General features: G+C 34.6%; 2 protein-coding genes across 3 annotated transcripts; one reads left to right on the forward strand and one right to left on the reverse strand.

Moving 5' to 3' along the window:
• The first annotated feature begins 2,213 nt into the window (after positions 1 to 2,213).
• On the forward strand, positions 2,214 to 8,371 carry Gas41 (YEATS domain-containing protein 4 Gas41). The gene is made up of 4 exons (XM_088259561.1): positions 2,214 to 2,478; positions 2,809 to 3,090; positions 7,211 to 7,409; positions 8,169 to 8,371. Exons 1-4 carry the CDS (start codon positions 2,431 to 2,433, stop codon positions 8,333 to 8,335), a joined length of 696 nt encoding a protein of 231 aa, XP_088115687.1. The 5' UTR covers positions 2,214 to 2,430; the 3' UTR covers positions 8,336 to 8,371.
• A 79-nt stretch (positions 8,372 to 8,450) lies between these two features.
• On the reverse strand, positions 8,451 to 20,804 carry LOC148309733 (uncharacterized). 2 transcript variants are annotated; one of them, XM_088259558.1, is made up of 6 exons: positions 20,630 to 20,804; positions 18,035 to 18,189; positions 16,184 to 16,412; positions 15,394 to 15,502; positions 10,598 to 10,665; positions 8,451 to 10,490 (listed from the first exon to the last, which is right to left on the reverse strand). In XM_088259558.1, the coding sequence occupies exons 1-6, from the start codon at positions 20,687 to 20,689 to the stop codon at positions 9,126 to 9,128; spliced, it is 1,986 nt and encodes a 661-aa protein (XP_088115684.1). In that variant the 5' UTR covers positions 20,690 to 20,804; the 3' UTR covers positions 8,451 to 9,125. The 2 variants fall into 2 exon arrangements, with proteins under 2 accessions (XP_088115684.1, XP_088115686.1); XM_088259560.1 differs by having other exon boundaries at positions 8,933 to 10,490; positions 18,035 to 18,205; positions 20,630 to 20,799.
• Positions 20,805 to 21,185: the final 381 nt, after the last annotated feature.

Below are 21,185 nucleotides of genomic sequence, written 5' to 3' on the forward strand. Positions count from 1 at the left end.
TAAATTGGTTCATATATATAAAACTTCCACTGGCGTTTCTCATGTGTGTGATTATAATCCAGGATTCGGATCTCACATACTAATATAAGAGTTTCTGCTTAATAAAAAAGCTTCTTTACATCTCACCAATAGATGTCTCTAGTGAAGTTCTAGTGATTCAAGAACAAAGTTTCTAAATTGGTTCATATATATAAAACTTCCACTGGCGTTTCTCATGTGTGTGATTATAATCCAGGATTCGGATCTCACATACTAATATAAGAGTTTCTGCTTAATAAAAAAGCTTCTTTACATCTCACCAATAGATGTCTTTAGTGAAGTTCTAGTGATTCAAGAACAAAGTTTCTAAATTGGTTCATATATTTAAAACTTCCAAGAATTTGAGTAGTGTGGTTGTCAATAATGGGTAGAATTGGTGAATGTTACACGTGTGTAAAGTGATCACTTAAACCAGCCTATGACGGTCGTAAGCCCCGTAAATGCCCAGACTTCCATATTCTTCTTCATCTTTGATGAGATGTCAAAAAATAATATAAATATAATTATTATTATTATTTTTTCAAATAAGTCAAAAAACCGTATCAGAGTAGCTAACAGGCCATATGCGTCTACAAGACCGCTGGTTCAACACTACTGCCCTAGTGGGTTGATTACGAAATTTAACAAGTTAAGTACGTAGCGTAGACAGCGTGAAATTTATTCCTGGAAATGAATAATTAATTTTTATTATATTTATTAATTTGTAACAAGTTTGGCCTTTTGAAACGGATTGTCTATCAGTATTGTAAGGAAGTTATTGATATCGAAAAAAAGTATGCTACGTAGTTCAACCTTTGACATCCATTTGTAATCTGTTATCAAAATAAATTAATTTACACTTCTGATTTGAGGTGTTTTGATGACAAAAATTCTGAATGATGAAAAATGACAAAAATTCCTATATTTTTTCATTTCTTTATAAATATATTCATATTTTATTGATACGATCAGTCAGACTACTATAAAGTCCTCGAAGTGATGGCATTCGCGGACTACCCCGCCATTCATGTAAATTTATCGATTTGGGTATAATTCCAGTCGGTGAGTCACTCAGTTGACCGTGAACTGATCATTAGTAACATTAATTTTTCGGCACTTTCACACTCCTAACGGCCTTGCTTGACCCTCTGTCAAAAGAACATTAGTAATGTACTGGCTCTAACAATTTGATCGATAGTTGGACCAATAATATTATATCGGCGTGAGACTTAACCAAAAAAGTCAAGAGCTACCCTATTTTTTTTAGTTCCTGGGCGTTGTGACTTAATAATTATCCTTTTCCACATTGGAATACCCCAGCATTATTTTCTATATATATATATATATATATATATATATATATATATATATATATATATATATATATATATATATATATATATATATATATATATAATTATGATTTAATATCTTGATAGTTTAGAAAGCGATGATCACCCGTAGTTGAAATATTAAAAAAAAAAGGTAAAAGGTTTATTTTACTTATGAATTTCAGGACACCATTCTATCTCCTTTTTTTTATCAATCTTTACACTCTTAGAAAACATACTTCCCAAGTATATGAAAGCATATATATATATATATATATATATATATATATATATATATATATATATATATATATATATATATATATATATATATATATATATATATATATATATATATATATATATATATATATATATATATATATATATATATATATATATATATATGCTTTCATATACTTGGGAAGTATGTTTTCTAAGAGTGTAAAGATTGATAAAAAAAAGGAGATAGAATGGTGTCCTGAAATTCATAAGTAAAATAAACCTTTTACCTTTTTTTTTTAATATTTCAACTACGGGTGATCATCGCTTTCTAAACTATCAAGATATTAAATCATAATTATTGGCACGTTTTGCACACCAAAGTACTTGTAAATCAGTTGGTTAGGAACGGCCAATAGTGAACTAGGTTTAGTTTATCTAGTTTAAACATTAGTCCTAGGTTTGATATCAGTCGTTTCCTTTTAATTCGGGCTTAAACTTATTAATAAATGGCATGAAAACCTACCGTTGATTTTTTTCATTCCCCAAAAATTAGTTTTAGTACCTACTTACATAAACATAGATAGGTAGATACTTTTTTTTAGATTGTTTTCGGTTCTTTTGCATTTTTTTCTGTTCGTTGTTATTTTATCTGTGGTTTGTTAGATTTGTGTTGGGGATTTTGACGTTTGTGATGAAAACAGATTTTTTACGATATATTTAGCTCATTACAATAATTCTACCCGGGTATATTTAATAGAAGTACGAGGATATATTCAACAGAAGTATTAAAAAATAACATCATTTTGCTCTGTGATAGTGTTATGGTTTTAATTCACAACTTCAATATCAATATAAAATGAGTTTACCGGCAGATTTTGGTCCTGATTCTGGCGGAAGAGTAAAGGTATAATTTTTCAAATATTTTATATAATATAGATATGAATAAATTCAATTAAATTGTTAAAGAGTGAGCATTTTCTGTGGAGTATGTTGGTCAAAATATATCGTTCCCGCTAAGGCAAGTATGGGTCTAGTTCACAAAGACAACACAAAACGGTTTTGATTTCCATTGATGACCACCTTTGAAAAAAAATCACGGGAAGAAAAATAGCATTTGTTTCACTTAATGCGGATGAAACGGTAACATATTTATTGAAATACAAAATATATATTTGGGAATGAAAAATACTATTTTTTGTTAGTTAATTATTTATATAAATACCTTCTTTGTCAGGGACTGACGATTGTGAAGCCAATAGTTTACGGCAATGTTGCCAGATATTTTGGTAAGAAGCGCGAGGAAGACGGCCACACTCACCAGTGGACCGTTTACGTGAAGCCGTACAACAATGAAGACATGTCCAACTACGTGAAGAAGGTCCACTTCAAGTTGCACGAAAGTTACGCCAACCCAAACAGAATAGTTACCAAGCCTCCCTACGAGATCACAGAGACGGGATGGGGAGAGTTTGAAATTGTTATCAAAATATATTTCCATGATCCCAATGAGAGACCGGTAAGTTGGCTTTCAAATTTAAACTGCCATTTTGTAAGTGTGCTGCGAAAACTGACAAAAAAACTTTTACTGTAGGAAAAATTATGTATAAAGAATGTTATGAAGAATGTTTGCAAAGACAGAGTGGTGTGGGGTTCGATTCTCTCTGCCTACCCTTGCGGAGAAGTGGCGTGAAGGTTTGCTAGTTAGTTAGTAACAAAATCTATGAGGAGCCCAAGTAGCGCTATATACAGGGTTGTATGCAAAATGATTAAATATGCATAATTTGTACATGTTCTTTGGCTGACTGAAAAACACTTCTGTTCACACCAATATTTTGATTTTCTTAAAACATTTTTGTCGGGTGTTATCGAGCATTTTTTGGACGTATTTTGGTTTTATATCTTTGAGAGTATTTCATACTTTGTGATAAAAAAATCTGTTTAGTATTTACTATGTTCTGTGGGTGTACAAACCTCAAATTTATTTACAAATAAAGATATTGAATATCAGAAAGATTAAAAAGGTTTTAATGAATTATATGCTGTCACGATTAATATGTTATAAATTAAATGTTAAAATGTCAAAATCAAACGCTGATTTTTTTGAGTCTACTTAACTGTATTTTATTATTTAGAAAACACAAAAAGAAATTGTGACAATTGTTTCGACTTTTTATATCATCTTTAAACATATGACCCTGTTTATGAATGTTATGGCATCTTCAAACGAATTGTTATGGCATTTTTAAACGAATGACCCTGAATTAAAATGGAGTTCTACAAATTAAATGCCAAATCTATAAAAAATTATACGCTACCTGAGCAGAATATGCTCACAACACTCATTAACTTACTCTCGATCGGCCCTGCATAAGTTGAGTTTATTGACATAAATGCATGAAGGGCATTTATAAATATAACACAGTAAATATATAAAACAAAAGAACACAGCAAACCAGTAAAACATAATAAAACAACCACAAGTTACGATCTAGTAGTTTAAAATTAATTAGGAGCTAGAAATACACAATTAAATTTGTGCTTTGTTTGGCATAATACGCTTTGAATGATCGAATCTAAAAACAGAATTAAGTAACAGTTTATCTTTAAGAAGTTATTATTTCATTAATTGATTAAGCAGTCACTCATATTGTGACACATGTTTCGATGCATTCTGCATAATTTTCAAAAACCGTATAATGCGAAATACGTCGAAACACGTGTCATAATAGATTTTAAGAAATAGTGGCATTTACTAAGGAAAACCTTCATTTAACCTTTTAAACGCGTTAACTTTGTTCGTGAGAGTCGCCCGTACGCGGCGGTATTTCGTCGTTTTTAAAATGATTACTTTTATGATGTATTTAGATAAGAAACGATTTATTTTATTAAACAAAAACGTTCAATGGGATTTATTGTACCTTTTTGGTACTCTATAATACACTTGAGTCGCATCATTCTTGAAATATATCGTAATATAAACAAATAAGGTCGGAATATAAATAAATAAAAGCACGCATCGTGTGTCACACTTACCCGCTGGCGGTGACGCGTGTGTGTGTGCCGTCTGTAAGCATGTATGTGTGTATTAGGCCCGTACAGACACGTTACAGAGTCGCACTCCGTCGCACCCACTTCAAGGGTGATTAATGGTTTACACTTAATATTTTGTTTATAATATAGACGAAGATTCTTTAAATAAACAGATATAACTCTAGCCGAATAATTACTCTAAGGGATTTAAATTTATTATAAGTTCTCAAAATTGTTTTTTTTCGTGATATATTTTAAAGCACGGTTCGAAACATAGCGGCACATTGCACTCAGAACACATAAATTTGGTCACCTTACGTTTTTTATCTTTAAATTTTGTATGGGCACATACACGACACATTCGACGTGGATTTTTACACTTAGCAGTTTTCGGAATGTACACTTTTTGGTGTTTTAAAAACTCTTTTGGAATCAACCTCGAGGATTTATCAGCTGATGTAGATGGATGATTAAACTTTTTTAAAATTACACTTTCTTTGTATTTCCCAATCAACTGTTTGATTACAGCCAACTGAAATTCAGAGAGGCTTATCTTTTTTTCCATTATAAACATATACAGAATATGTGCATTAAGTAAATATAAGTCTATAAAATGAAAAAAAACTTTTTTATACCACTTCGTCGATTTTCTCATGCAGCTTAATCTACTTAACATCATATCGGTCTTATCAACAAGTCCCATACTTTGATTGTAGTCGATCACACAATTAGGCTTTTTTATGGGTTCACCTGTTGACCTGTTGATTCTCCCTGTGCAGCTTTGTGATTCATCGTGAAGAGTGGTCAGTATGTGAACGTCTCTGCGGTCACACCACTTGAGAGCCAATAAGGAACCACTGCTGAATGATTGTATTTCGCCTTTTTTTAATTTATTAAATTTTGGCAGCCCTTTTCTGTTTTTGCGGACCGTCCCGCAACTATTCGTTTTTCTTTCGAAAAGATGTCTAAATAGTCCAGGACTCGAGTACCAGTTATCGCAAAACAAACTGTGTCCTTTACCTAAGTAATCTTTCAACAAGGTGGTCACCACTGAACCAGACATTCCTAGTCCATTTTCAAGCGTTATTTCAGTTTCTTTTCCTGTATATATGATGAAATCTAAAATGTATCCTGTACGTACATCACATAGCATAAATGTTTTTATCCCAAACCTGTGCCGTTTAGCTGGAATATACTGTTTAAAACTAAGCCTTCCTTTGAAAACAATAATACTTTCATCTATGCACAAGTTTTGGAATGGCATGAAAGTGTTTTTAAAAATATTCCGAGTGTAATCCACCATCATTTTTATTTTAAATAGTCTATCCGAACTCCTAACGCGATTATCACAAAAATGAAGCATTTGCAGCAAAAGTTGGAATCGGTCACGGGATATTGTTTGTCCGAAAATGAGACTCAATAAATAAGGATCGGTTGACCAATGCTCTTCAGTTGTTAGGTGGCTGTTTCTCGTCATAAGCATGACAACTGCTATAAATATATACAATTCAGAGCTGAAAGTGTCGACCCAATTTCGGATTCTCGATTTTGCGGTAAAGTTCTTAGACCCTATTTCATGCGAGTGAAAATTATTCATTTCGGTAGCAATTTTGTCCATGATACTTTTATTTAAGAAGTGCTCGAAAAAATTTAATTCGCACGAATCTTTTGATAACGATAGTTCAGGGTTTATTCCAGAAAAACTATCGAAATCATGTTTGACTGGTATATGCAGACCAGACACCCACGGCGGTATGATATTGCTCGAGGAAAATTCACCGCTGATTTGGACACTTTCAATACTGTCGTCTGCATCCGAATCAATTATTTCACTGAAGTTGGAAATATTATCATCGTCACTTTCACTTAATCCGAAATCAGATCCTAGTTCACTCACTATATCGACTATTTCATCTTCACGCAGAGGATGGGCCATTATAATATTATTTTATTACAATTATTTTAAATAAAGAAAAATAAATCGTCACTCGATGAATCATATACTCGTTTATAAGATTGGTCAAACTTTGCAGTGGAACTTATTTTATAGTACAGAATGCACAATACACAATTTAAAATAAACAAACGCACAAGAAAATCGTTAAACTTATTTATACACACAAAAAAAATGGAATGAATAGCGAGAGTAGGTTATACGTAAATCGCGTAAGGATCTGTGACAGTCCGACCCTGCGCATCGTACTTATATGAAATTAGATGCGTAGCGTCGAGAGTGAGACAGATATAGGGCATGATTATGGCGCGGACGAATTATCGACCTCAAGAAAAATCAGGGATCTGTTCTTTTATTTATCCTTGTGATGTTACAAATTATTAGTCAGATATTTCAACAGATGTCATAAGGCCAAGGATTGACGTATTATTTTATCCAAAGTTCCACACCATGAAAAAATCCCTCCAAGTTGAACTGAGGTTCGAAACTTGGAGCAAAGTAAGAACACATACGGTTATGTCAGCCGCGTACAGGGAATGTTTCGTAAAAACACATACGCTTATGCGAGCCGCGTGGATAGAGTTAAATAAGCTATTATTTGATTTACTTTGTTGATTTGATCGGCCATGTCTAATTTAATTTCTATTTTTAGACGACCATGTATCACATCCTTAAGTTGTTCCAATCCCCCGTTGTGGAGGGTAACACATCGGCCGCTAGTGGGGGCAAGAAAGGTCTGGTCTCCGAGAACTACGAGGAAATAGTCTTCCAGGAACCATCACAGCTCATGCAGCACCTCCTCACCAGTGCGAAACCAATCTCACACGGAACCTGGACCCATGACACTGACTGTAAGATAATAATCATTAATTATCATATCCTACTCTCAAACCCCGCTCCGCAGAATAGTGGTTAACTTATCCAGCCACCATACAAGTCCTGCATTCCATTCTTGTGTGGTAATAATATTAACACATTGTTTGCAAGAAATGCTTAGCATCTTTTACATACTGTTGGTAGAGAGCGGGAGACACTTATACGCTCTCTATTTGCTTACTTTTGGTAAAGCACGGGACGGAAAAAACATTGCACAGATCGGAATTGGGTTTGCTGTTACTTGTGATTAGTATACGACCCTAATTAGTATACTTATTAGAGTCGGGGTTTATGAAAAAACTGCCCGACAACAATGTGTTAAGTATTTTTTCACCTAAAGCATAAAGGTCCAATTCTGTAGAACCGGCTAATAAGAGAAACAGATGTACGCATTTGTGAATGTTTTTTAAGATTTTTTTCAATCAATTACGTGATTTGTTTAAGGAATAACTTGATTTCTTTAATAAACTTACTCAATAGCATCACAAAAGTTGGCATATTGAAAGGCGTGGCGGGGGGGGGGATAGTCACAGCTGCTGGCGGGTGTTATTATTGTTACATGTCTTTGGGAACAATTTGTCATGAATTTGTCTGTATAAATGGTTGTCAGTAACCTTCTTACCGGCTATAAGGGCCAAAAGCATGTTTTTGTTTTATTAAATATTATATTATCATTATTTATCTATTTCAGAGAGTTTTCTACTGCTATAAATTTGAGTATTTTTTTGTTACAGTTGAAGACAAAAAAGAAAAGACTCTGGAGAAAATAATAAATGCCAAGACTAAAGTGCGTTCAGAAATAACAGAGCTTAAAGATAAACTTAAACTGGCTAAAGAAACTATTATCAAATTTAAGGATGAAATATCCAAACAGCAATCTAGTCAGTTAATGATTACTTAACATTTGAAAAATAAATATACATTTATATGTTTTGTATTTCTGTAGTTTTATTTTTTTAAATGTCGCATGTAGAAAGAACATTGAGTATCGTAAGGTTAATTAAATCAACGACAGGTTTTGAGTCTACATAATTTATTCTATCTTAATATGTACATAATTTAGTTTTAAAATGCCCCCGGAAAGCGAAATATTTGTTACAATGTCAATTACGTAGATTTAAAACCTGTTGAATTTCTAAAAAAGTAAACATTTCAATAAGTTTTTCAGTAAAATATGCATATTGTAGAATTGTGTATAAAAATATGTAGGTATTGGAGTGTGAGTGTTAAAATAATTCCGATGCAATGTTTTCATTTAGTATATTTATATAATATATTTACAAAGAATATGAAGCGCCTACCATAAATGGCCTTAAGAAGAAATATTAACAACCCGTCTTAGTTTACATGCGGTACAGTGGCTCACTTGTATAGCGAACCGTGCTGTAGTCATGTGTAGGTACCGTTGTGTAGCAAATCCTAGTTTAAAGTCATAATGTACCATCGCGTTCGAGCGTTTTGTGGCAATGTGGCGTGTGAGCTAATCATAACATTTATGCTTATCAAAACTTTAATAAAAGAAGAACATTTATACAATAATTATCACTTTACAATTTTATTAAAAGGCTTTCATAATAATGGTCCTTAAAACAAACATTTAGAATGCGTAACATTATTTAATTTTTCATAAACCACAAAACTACAAACATTCGCACTACAGTCTCGCGCATCGGAAGAGAACACGGGCGGAGTTACTGCTCCGCCTCGTCTCCGGACGCGTCCTGCTCGGTGAGCAGCGGGCTGCCGTCCGCCTCGTCTCCCTTGGACAGGCGACTGCTGCGCCCGGAGCCCGACGCTGCGTTGCGTTGACTGAAAGTCAATATATTTGGCACAAAACCGCTACCGCACGGGGTCGTCGGAGCCGATCGGGACAACCAACTCTTTCTTGAGAATTGGCGCTTGAATCCCAAGTTAGAGCTCGGAGAGATTTTACTCGCGTGGAAGTTCTTAGGTCCCAGGTTCAGCGGCATGTATAAACTATTCTTCCGGCTTTTGCTGAAGTAGCTCCTCATTTCTTTCACGTCGTTGGCAAAATTGGCATTCTCGTTAGTCTGGTCGACGCGGAATGATTCATCTTCGTCGTCATTCGGCAGTTGGTGAATCTTGTGCATGATATCTTTGAATTCCGAGGTAGGGCTCGTGGCTCTCGGAGGAGAGTCCGGAGTCCCGAGGTTGGCCAAGCTGCTGATGTCGGAACCCGTCATGGATCCCCCGACGCTGTACATTCTGTTGATATCTTCTTTAGACACCGAGTGGTTGAGGTTTTTGATAAAATTACTGTAATCGCTGGAGATATTATCATTTGTAGCTCTTCGAGATTGCGTGAAGAAAGAACAAAAATTGTTCTCTTCTAAGCTGTGCAGATTGCAAGCGGACGCTTTGTCACCGGAACTGTCCGGGAAAGAATAATCTCTGTCGCCACTGTGCAAATAATTTTCTCCGTCGTTATAAAGGTCTTGCGCGCACGATGTTTGATAATCTTCCGTCGAGTCGTTTCTAATTTTGCCCTTAATACCGCTGGGCTCCGGAGCTTCGTCGTACGGATAAATGGCAGCACCCAATTGAAGGTTTTCATCATTCGAGTCGTAGAATCGATTGATTTGTACTCTAGACGTCCTGGATTCTGGATACATTTTGTAATTATTTCTCGTGTAGTTTTCGTTGTCATTATTTGTTTGTACAATTGACGACTGTCCCGGCGGGGTGATTCTGTCGTAATTTTCATTGCAAATATCTTCGTTGGATTCCTCGGAGTATCTCTTCGGAGTCTGACTACTGGTAGCGTATAATCTCTCGGTGGGTACGGATATCGAATGCGCCAGAGGCGCTTTCGGCATCGTTTGACCGTGTGAAGAGTTACGGGCTGCCGGAGAGCGGGGGTAATGAGGCTGGGGGGAGGCGGTGCGGTGGGAGGCGGCGGGTCGGTGTGGCGCAGTAGCCGGGGGAAGCTGATGACACGTCACTGAAGAAACTGATCGTAGGAGTGCTTGTCGCTGCGTCGGGGGCCAGTCCACGCTTCCTGCGCACGAGTAGGGAGGTGGGATGATTGTATTTGCCTAAAACAACAACACCACTATGTAAGTACATGTGTGCATAAAACAATTAAACTCGTTTAAAAGAATACCTCACTATAATTTATATAATAAATGACAATATTTCTTACTTCATTCGCTGTGTTGCATATGAAACTGGAGCTGAGAGAGTCGATAGTACTCGTCGCTGATAGAGAGCCTTGAACAAGAAGTTTATTTTTTAATCAATATTATATTTATATTCATGTGCTAATTCATAAAATAAAAAATCTCTTAACTAAAAGGAGTACTTTTATATTTTTTTACAAAAATGTCAGTTATGTTAGTATATAACTACTCACCGAGATTTTTATGTCTACCGGTTTCGAGACGTACCCGTCTCTTCGTCGGGACAATCACTACCACAGCATGCAAACAATACTACATGTCACTACCTTAGTACACACTTAAAACTACACAAAATGTTTAACGCATGTGATTTTGGTCGACTCGAAGACCAACATGCACTAGGGGTTGCAGCACAAACATGCATTAAGAGCCGAGGTCTAATCATGCACGAGGGATATAGGTTACAATCCGCAGGGTTTATACACTCATAGGTTGAAATGAGTGGGCAGGGTTTGAATTGGATATTGACAAATGTTGCTTTCCGATATATATATTAATTAACTTGTGATTCGTATCCTTCTAAATATATTGGTAGAATGTCGTGTAATTTTAATATTAGAATTAAAGAACACATACGACATCTTAACAATAATAACTTCTCTGAATTCGCCATTTACCTCATAGATTCAAATCACGTCTTCAACAAAGCCACGGGAGTAAAAATATTAAATACAAATAATAAAGGGTTAAAACTTAATAACACGGAATTCGAAAGGCACTTAAAAATAGTATTCCTTCAAGTAATAACCAAATAAATCTTACTTATAGTTCATTATTTGATTCAACATCGGTTAAGCAAGATTCGTCAATATCCAATTCAAACCCCGCCCACTTCTTTCAACCTACGAGTATATACACACATCGGATTGTAACTTATATCCCTAGTGCATGATTGGACCTCGGCTCTTAATGCATGTTTGTGCTGCAACCCATAGTGCATGTTGGTCTTCGGGTCGACCAAAATCGCATGTGTTAAACATTTTGTGTAGTTTTAAGTGTGTAAATAGTGCTATGGTAGTGAAGGGTGGTATTGTTTGCATGCTGTGGTAGTGACTGTCCCGACTAAGAGACGGGTACGTCTCGAAACCGGTAGACATAAAAATCTCGGTGAGTGGTTATATACTAATATTACTAACATTTTTGTAAAAAATATAAAAGTTAAAATGACTAACCACAAAGTAAATGCTTTAAATATTAATGATATTGAGGATATTAAAAGGAGTACTTTTGGAACCAATTGTCATCTAAATTTAAATTTTACCACACTGTCCGAATAAAATCAAATACTCTCCAACCAAAAAAAAACGTAGTTTTACATTTCTATTGCGACTTTATTAATTTTTTTAATGGAAAAGAGTTTGAATAGAAATAAATAAAAAAAAATAAGATACAAAGTTCAAAAGAGAATTTAAAAGAAAATAACCTTTCCTTGTCTGGAGGAGAGTTATACTCCGGTGGATTGGAGAAGGGCAGTTATAATGCCTCTCTACAAGGGTAAAGGTTCTAGGGTGGAATGTGGGAACTATAGAGCAATCAGTCTATTGAGTGCTGTTGGCAAGATGTATGGTCGAATCCTTATTGAAAGAGTGAGAACCATAATAAAGGACAATGTGTGGGATGTCCAGAGTGGATTTATGAATGGGAGAGGATGTACAGATCAAATTTTTGCCTTGCGCAACATTACGGAAAAGTTTTTGGCCAAAAACCAAAAGCTTTTCTGTGCTTTTGTGGATTTGCAGAAAGCGTATGACCGAGTTGATAGAACGAAGCTATGGAAGGTGTTATCTGAGTATGGGGTAAGCAGTAAACTTATCCAAGGCATAGCATCCTTGTACGAGGATAGCACTGCATGCATAAGGGTAAGTGGTTCATTTTCATCCTGGCTTAGCATCTCTAAAGGTGTTAAACAGGGATGTGTAATGTCACCGTGGCTGTTTAACCTATACATGGATAATTGCATGAAAGAACTGAAAGATTTAAATGTTGGAGCTAGAGTGAATAATTTGACTGTCTGTTGCCTTTTGTATGCTGACGATGCTGTTCTTCTTGCCGATAGCAGAGAAGACCTGCAGGCGTTGGTGACAAAAGTGTATAATGTGTGCAAGGAAAGTGATTTATTGATGAATGTTAGCAAATCCAAGATAATGGTTTTTGAAAGAGAAGAATGCAGATCTGAATGTAAAATATTGGTAAATGGAGAGATTTTGGAACAGGTAGATGATTTCGTGTATTTGGGTAGTATGTTTTCTAGGGATGGAAAGATTGATAAAGACATAAAAAGACATAGAGTGAATGCTGGGAACAAAGTGAATGGTGCACTGAAATCCGTTATAGCAAATAAAAATCTATCAGTGGAAGCTAAACTGGCAGTGCACAACGGAGTCCTGGTTCCAACTCTAATGTATGGAAGTGAAACATGGAGTTGCAAAGAAGGATGAAAGTAGACTAAATGCAGTCGTAACGCAATCTCTCAGAAGAATGTGCGACAAAACGATGTATGATAGATGTGCGAATAGTGAAATAAGGAAGGAATGCAAAGCTGAGATAAGCATTATCGATAAAATTAAGAAAGGTGTGTTGAGATGGTTTGGACATGTAGAACGAATGAGTGAGGAAAGAACGATAAAACAAATTTTGAGGCGAATGTTAGTGGGAAAAGAAACAGAGGAAGACCGAGAAAAACATGGCACGATCAGGTATGCCAAATACTTGAAATTGGTCAGGTTAGGAGTCGTAACAATCGGCGGGTATGTATGAGGAGATTCATGAACTTGGAAGAGGCGAAGAATGTTTGCAAGGACAGAGTGGTGTGGTGCTCTATTCTCTCTGCCTACCCCTGCGGAGAAGCGGCGTGATGGTTAGTTAGTTAATTAGTTAGTTAAATTCAATGAAATTTGTTAAATTTTCAGGCCAGAGAAATAGAGTTCAATTGACATAAATTTACTGTAAAAAACATAACTAATCAGGTCCCTTTTCATTTAAAATGTATCACGTTAAAATGCTCTAATAAGTATTAGAAAATATTGTTTGCTTTTTACCACTTACTACCATCACATTTTTTTTATGTAAAAAAAAACAAATTGTTAAATCTGAAGTTCTGCATGACATTTTGATTTAAGTGTGTAGTTGTGGGACTATATTTTATTCACAATTGCAAATTGGTTCACCCAAATAAAGTGGATAATGGTCAATAATACGATAGTAAACATCCATACAATGGGTTATTTCATGATACAGTTTACCAATCAATCTCATTACAAATACATAAACATATGTTTTACTGGATATACCTGATTTTCATCCCAAATAAATTATTTCTACTAATCCCTATAATTAACGGTATTTTAGATGTATTTTTATTTATTTTGTTGTATACTTAATGCAATGTGGCCAGCTCACCTGCGTGACATTTAATTTCATAAGTCGCAACACTCCGCCGTGCCTCTTAATTTCATCTTTGACTGGCTCCATTGTGAAATAGATTTGAAATTCCAAGACGAATTATTTTGTGCAACAATTGGCTACGCAGTCGCCGGTCGCAACAAATCGACTGACATTGGGACACGTTGTGGACGAAAGGTAACAGCTACCTGTGCTACATAATTGGATTATATAAATGAAGCCGTATAATAATATTCTCCAAAGTTGAAGATAATCATGTCCCGTTTTATTTGGATTTTTTTAATGCAATATGTCAATTATTCTGAAATTTACTATCAAAACCAGGGTAGTAAAACCATACATAGAATCGAAATTTAAAAGAAAACACTCGTTTTTTACCGCTTGATTCATATTTATTTTATTTTAACGACTAGTTTCGAAAGCTATGCTTCCATCTTCAGGCCTAAATATAAACATTTTATATTTGGATCAAGTGGTAAAAAACAAGTGTTTTCTTTGAAATTTCATCATGTCTTACAACAATGTGAATGCTGTAACAATAAATAGAATCGAAATAATTCAACTGATAGTAAAACAGGGATTACTATTATGCCTACATATTATTTATATACCAGAGAAAAACTTTGGTTTTCTGCAAAAGAAAAATTGTAAAAAGGTATCCGAAAATCGAAAAAATTTTAATGACCTACCCGTTGCTGTTATTTGCTGTTCTCCCTTCTTTTCTTTTAGTACCTACCATACCTTCTCAACTCTGTTTCCTATTGAGCAGCTACATCATTTTACATAAACTCCTTCACGATTGCAAATGAGTTGACATCACATTGATTTCATGCGGTGCTTTAGGTCGAGAAGAGACTAAATTTCTTATATCAGGGGTCAGATGTGGGTGAATATGCATTATTACTCTTCCTCTTTGACCCCTATCCGCACCCAATGTGTATACAACAGCGTATTGGATTCACATGGTATTAACTTGATATTAATTCAATGATAGCAAGGACTTTTTGACTATTGGTTTTTTGTTGAGGTTAATTCTGTGCTTAGAATAATCTGTATTTCTAATTAAATAAACAAATGAATAAACTTCTTCAGTTTCAGTTTTATTAAAATAATAATAATAATTGGACAAACTAAACGATCGCTTTATTAAAATGATTTTTCTTTGATTTTATTTACAAGTTATTATCTTTTTGCTGACAGTGTTTTTTAGCTTATCGGTGACATTTGGTTGGCCACTAAAGTGGATTAATGTGTTTAGCAGGTAGTATCTTTGAATAAGTAATCCACCGTTATTTAATTTATTTTATATTATATGTAAATTATTGTTTGCATTTTTTTCTAAAAATAATTTACTTACCAGTTGGCCTGACAATGTAGTTCTTGAAATATTGCACCATGAGATCACCATCGCCTTTATCCGGCCCGAGGTATATCACCATTGGGTACAAATCTGGTTTCGATGTCACCTATTGATAAATAAATAAAAATGAAATAAATAAAGTAAGATTTTTATTGATATCTCTGCAGAGGTGAAAAAGCTGTCAAAATAGGAATATAAAAATCTGGAAATTGTTACTTTGTTGCAGCCCCAGGTGACAAAGGCAGGAGTGGAGAAAATCAATGCTATAGATGGTTTCGCATTAATGATATTAAAAATTAAATATTATACAAATTGGCAGTATCCAACTTTCAGAAGCTAGTACGTATATGGGTATATAATCTCGAGTGCCCTAGGCATTGCTGCTATTCTGCTTATCCTATGTTTCTCCTCCATTTCCTTTTCTATGTTGGTTGGAGTATTGGTATTCTTCAACCTTAACTCCTTCCCTTGCGTCATCTGTATCCTATAAAATATATGACATTCCTGTATGCAAGAATCTGGAGAGAAAGACGGATCAATCCCATGCGGTGCCCTTTGCTCTTTTAGGGTGTGGATTATCGTCAAAAAATTGCATAAAAAACAGAAGAATCATAATGAGTTTCCTTTTACCCAACAGCTTAAAGCCGAGGGTGACTGAATTTACATGTGAAATGCATTTTTGCAATGAAAATAAAGATTAGTGTTAACAATTTCAATGATACAAGATGACATGGCAAAAAGGATTTGCGCAGTATTGGGAATAATGTGTACAGTCTAAGATATGTACCTCGTTGTAAGGGGGTGGAGCGGGCTGTACGGAGGCTCTGCACAGGGAGCCGCAGCGACTGTACTGCGGCGGGTAGTAACAGGACCCCGCGCTGTCCGTGTCGGGGGAGCGCTGCTGCGTGCGGCGACACCGCCACGGGGGCCAGCGACACCCCCAGTGCGGGACTTGCTGCCGCAGTCGGCAACACCACGCCAGGGTGATCACCACCGCTGCTAGTGACATCAGCATCCTGAATAATAACATTCATGTTTTGTATATTAAAAGTATTGTTCACTTTTTAGTATCGTAATATAACACTCTCCTTATTATTCATCATTTACTTTGTATTAAACCATTTTAAAATATTACATTATGACTACCGGTTTTGAAATAAAATATTCCACCATCAGTTCAAATATATTCATTCAAAAATAACATTCAAAGTAATGAATTTTATGGTGGAAGCCATGGTAATTGATTATTGTAAAGCATGCTATGCGGATAGGAACCAGTCCACATTCGACTCGAATCGTGCTTTAATGCTGGGAATGCAATGTGAACTTATTCAATTATTGTCGTACTTATCAATATTTTAGTTTCATAACATACTAAACTACATTTTGTGTAATAAATCCATTATTTTTGCTTGGAAGTTTTTTTCCATCACTTTGTTTTTTTTTTTTTTTACATTTAATTCAGATTTCATGTTTTGAATAATGACTGGGTGTATCTGGACATTTATGAAAATATCAAATGATGTCTACTCATATTCTTGTAATCATTATATAATACTGTGTTCATATAAAATATTTGTCATCTAATAAAAGGCTTTACTTAAAAGATTGTTGGCATCTGCTTCTATCCAAGGAAAAGGATTTCTCATAGAATTTCTTTCCAAGGAGGACAAGGATTCTTTTAAAGAGTTGTTAAATTCTGTTACACTTTAAACGTCCAATTAAATGTGTTCTTTTAGATCCAAAACCTAACATATTTTATTGTTTCAAGCTATATGAAAATAGGCGTAGATCAGAAATGAGGGGAAATGGTGCAATTAAGTTTACATCATAACGTACAATTAATGTTCAGTGTAAACTCCTGCGACAGTCCATTCACAGCCAGAACTATTGTCCATTTTCAAATAAAAAATTATATTTAAAATTTATTGTTTATTATTTCGGCATTCACCTTTTAGTAAGACATGATTAAATTATTAATAAAACACTTGTTTTTTACCACTTGAGTATTATATTGTTACAACTAGTTTCTCAAAGCTACAAGCAAAGACTCACTAATTTGTATAGCTACAGGTGCTTCCATCTACAGGTTTGAATATAAACTAAAAAGTTTATATTCTAACCTGTAGATGTTGAATATGTAGCTTCCGAAACTAGATGAAGGATCTATAGCTTCCGAAACTAGTCGTAACAACACAATACTCAAGTGGTAAAAAACAAGAGTTTTCATGAATTGATTCGGCAGTCACTTTGTGGTAAAATCAATCCATTTTTAATTAATGTTTTACTCAGTAAATACTACTATTTCTTAAAATCTACTGTGACACGTGTTTGATGCATTCCGTATCATTTTCAAACACCGTATGTTTACGGTGTTTGAAAATGATGCGGAAAGCATCGAAACACGTGTCAGAGTAGATTTTAAGAAATAGTGGTATTTAGTAAATAAAACATTAATTGAAAACAAGAGTTTTATTTATAATTTCTTATTTTTGGTGGTAGCTTCGCAGACCTCGTGTATAGTTTCCACCAGAGCTCCGAATGTGTTTAATGTGTGCAATTTCAGCTGCCACCTCGACAAGAAATGTCAGTTGACAGGCTGAAGGTAGCGCACTCTTCACAATGTGACATGACTTACCCCAGGTAATACTTCATGGGGGTGCTGAAGTTGAAGTAGTCGATGTGGTGCGGGGGCCGGTACGCGGGGGAGATGGGCGGCAGGCAGCAGCCCGCCGGACAGCACTCGTACGGCGTGCCGCATCGGTGCCCGCCTGGGCAGTCATTGCCCCACACCTGCCCAACAAACATACTACATTCAAACAAATAGATACCGCCGTGCTAATTTGCATTGTAATTTAAATAAGATTAGTTCAATGACAGGTTGATAAATAAATCTTTTTAGTTTAAACCAACCAGTTATTAATTTAACCTTGTTTAAATTATAATGAACTTTCAACAAGAAATTTCACTAATTTAAATGTTTATATTCTGTTTCCTTTATTGTCTGCCTCCTTGTAGTGTAATGGTCAGTATGCTCGGCTACCGTTCTGGAGGTACCGGGTTCGAGTCCCAGGGGGGGGGGTCAAATAAATATCAGTGATTTTTTCAGTCTTATATTTATTCAATATTACCATGGACTGGTACCTGAAGCAGAGGGCTGATCACCTTTCCTTCATGTGTTTACGATCAAAATAACACTGCATTCATATGATGCAGTGCCCTATGCACCATTGGGGTGCGGATAAGGGCTTGAAGAAGAAAAAGAAGATATGTATGTATATATATATATATATATATATATATATATATATATATATATATATATATATATTTTTTTTTTTTATTTTTTTTTTTTATTTTTTTTTATTTTTTTTTTTTCATTCTCTGTTACGTTTTCACACTTCACTTCGAAGTTTGGATAAAGGAAAATATATTTTTCAAATATTTATATTATTTGCATTGCACACATTTACGCTAAGTTCTTTTTTTTAAAACCCTTACTGCACCCCAATGGTGCATAGGGCACTGCTTCATATAAACGCAGTGTTATCTATCGATTACACATGAAGGAAGGATTACACATAGAGTGAAAAAATCACTTATATTTATTAAACCCCCCTAGGAATCGAACCCGGGACCTCCAGAACGGTAGCCGAATATGCTGACCATTACACTACGGAGGCGGACAAGTTCTATAGTTGATTAAAATAAAGTGGCTGCCATCGTAATTGTGATTTTCTTATACATATCCGTTTATGCAACGTGAATTTTTGTATTATTTTATTTTACACATGCTCAAATTATGTAGAATTTATCGTTTCTATTATGAATATTTGTCGATTCCAATAAGATAGCAAAAACTGTATATTTCCTATTTTGCAGTGCCTTATGTATAAGTATTTTTGAATTTAAGCACAAGCGCGCGGCCTAAACTGACGAAATCTTAGGTAGGTACCTACCTATTTGCGTCAGAACAAACGGTTCATTTTACCTTATACGTATTCTTATAAAATCGTTTATTTACAAATCATTTGTTTACGTAATTGTATAGTTGTAATATCATTATTAACGTACTCATAAAATATTGTACCTCCTTTACATGCAATAGTATTAGCTTTTACTTGGCGTACTGCTATATAAAACAAAATATATAGGTATTATAAGAGTGGAGGATCGAATCCTTCTATGTCCTAAGGGACCATAAAAATGTCATAAAATTTGCGGCTCCTCCGATTTGAGTTTATTGATTTTGGAACCCCCTCGAACTCAAAGATTCATTACTTCATATTTCCTACTTTATCTTCTGCGCCCCACTACACCGAGATCACTACTTCAATCTTTTTACCAAACAATAAACCCTTATATAAAATATTAATAAAAAAAACAATCTAAGACTTTGATATTTAATTTATGTGTGTAATGTTTATAATCGTTAAATAAATATTTACAAGCTCTCAACGATATTGTATATATTTAAACATATCAATATTACGTCTTTAAAAAAATATTTTGAAATCAAATACTTTATTTGACTTATTTGTATCATATTATAAATAAATAATAAAATATATAAGTGTTTTTCTCAGCCTGGCGTCGTCGTGTCTCAGTTTAGTGGGAGGAAATGAATCTATGGGGTTCGGGTGGTACACATCCATGGTGGAGTGAGTTCCGGAGAGGATACCACCCCCTCCCCACCACCGATCGATACTTCCTGGTAGACCTGATGGCTTATTTTTAGAAAGTAAACACTAAGACCAGTTCAGAAACTTTTAACAAGGCACAGCATATTTTGATTTATTTTATCATCAAAATCATTAAAAGATCCATTTAAAAAATATAGCAGTTATCGTTAAATATGTTTTTACATAATTTTAGAGGTGATTTTAAACAAAAATGTTATAAATTATAACAAGAATATTTTACTGATATTTAAATTAATAAATAAAACACATTTACGATAACACGACAGCAATTTAAAATGAAAAATGATCTCGTTATTCTATTGTTAACGGTTGAATGTATACAGTGTACAATTTAAGATGAGAATTTTCATAAAGAAACTATATATTTTTTAATAAAAATACATATTAAGATAGCTTTATTAAACTATCAATTCTTTAGGTGGCAAAACTAATATTTGGTCATATATGATTAGGCAAGAGAAATAAAAATTACGGGACATCAAAATGAAAAACACGGCTTTTCCCGTTTTCTAAAAATATCAAAAACTCACCTCAACAGGAAGTATAGCATGTATTCCAAACATACAAATTGTTGTCAATATTTTCTTCATATTTTACTAGAACTAAATAAGAATTATACAATTCTAACATTGTTTCCATTTCTTACTGTATGAATGCAGTAGCGGTGGCGCATGCGCCTCTGCGCGACGCCATTACATCTGTAGCAAACCAATTGGGATTTTCTTCTAAAAATTGTCTGCCTTCTTATTCTATAACGAGTACTTACTTTAGAGATCTTTTATTTGAATTTTAAATATAATAATAATTTAATTACAATTTAAATAGTGATACCCAGTAAATTGTATCAAGTCTTAATTTTTTTTATATACACGATGCAATCCTCCTGGTCGGCCTCAGTAGTATAATGGTCAGCACACTCGGCTACCGTGCTGGAGGTCCCGGGTTCGATTCCCAGGGTGTGGTCGAAAAAATATAAGTGATTTTTTCACTCTAATATTTATTCAATATTACCCAGGACTAATATCACCTTGCCTTCATGTAAGTAACGACCCAGATAACACTGCGTCAATACGATGCACTGCATCG

Source organism: Brachycentrus maculatus, unplaced genomic scaffold (genome assembly GCF_059751285.1).
Source record: "Brachycentrus maculatus isolate JH-2025_06_01 unplaced genomic scaffold, ASM5975128v1 h1tg000118l, whole genome shotgun sequence".
NCBI classification, from domain to species: Eukaryota; Metazoa; Arthropoda; class Insecta; order Trichoptera; family Brachycentridae; genus Brachycentrus; species Brachycentrus maculatus.

What these genes read in the sequence shown, in the direction of transcription:
- Gas41 (XM_088259561.1), top strand. Translation starts at nt 2,431, where the DNA reads ATGAGTTTACCGGCAGATTTTGGTCCTGATTCTGGCGGAAGAGTAAAG. An exon ending in ATTCTGGCGGAAGAGTAAAG is followed by an intron (nt 2,479 to 2,808) that starts GTATAATTTTTC and finishes CTTCTTTGTCAG; the next exon opens with GGACTGACGATTGTGAAGCC. An exon ending in CTGGACCCATGACACTGACT is followed by an intron (nt 7,410 to 8,168) that starts GTAAGATAATAA and finishes TTTTTGTTACAG; the next exon opens with TTGAAGACAAAAAAGAAAAG.
- LOC148309733 (XM_088259558.1), bottom strand. Translation starts at nt 20,689, where the DNA reads ATGAAGAAAATATTGACAACAATTTGTATGTTTGGAATACATGCTATA. An exon ending in CTACATTGTCAGGCCAACTG is followed by an intron (nt 10,666 to 15,393) that starts GTAAGTAAATTA and finishes TTCTTGTTCAAG; the next exon opens with GCTCTCTATCAGCGACGAGT. An exon ending in TATGCAACACAGCGAATGAA is followed by an intron (nt 10,491 to 10,597) that starts GTAAGAAATATT and finishes TTGTTGTTTTAG; the next exon opens with GCAAATACAATCATCCCACC.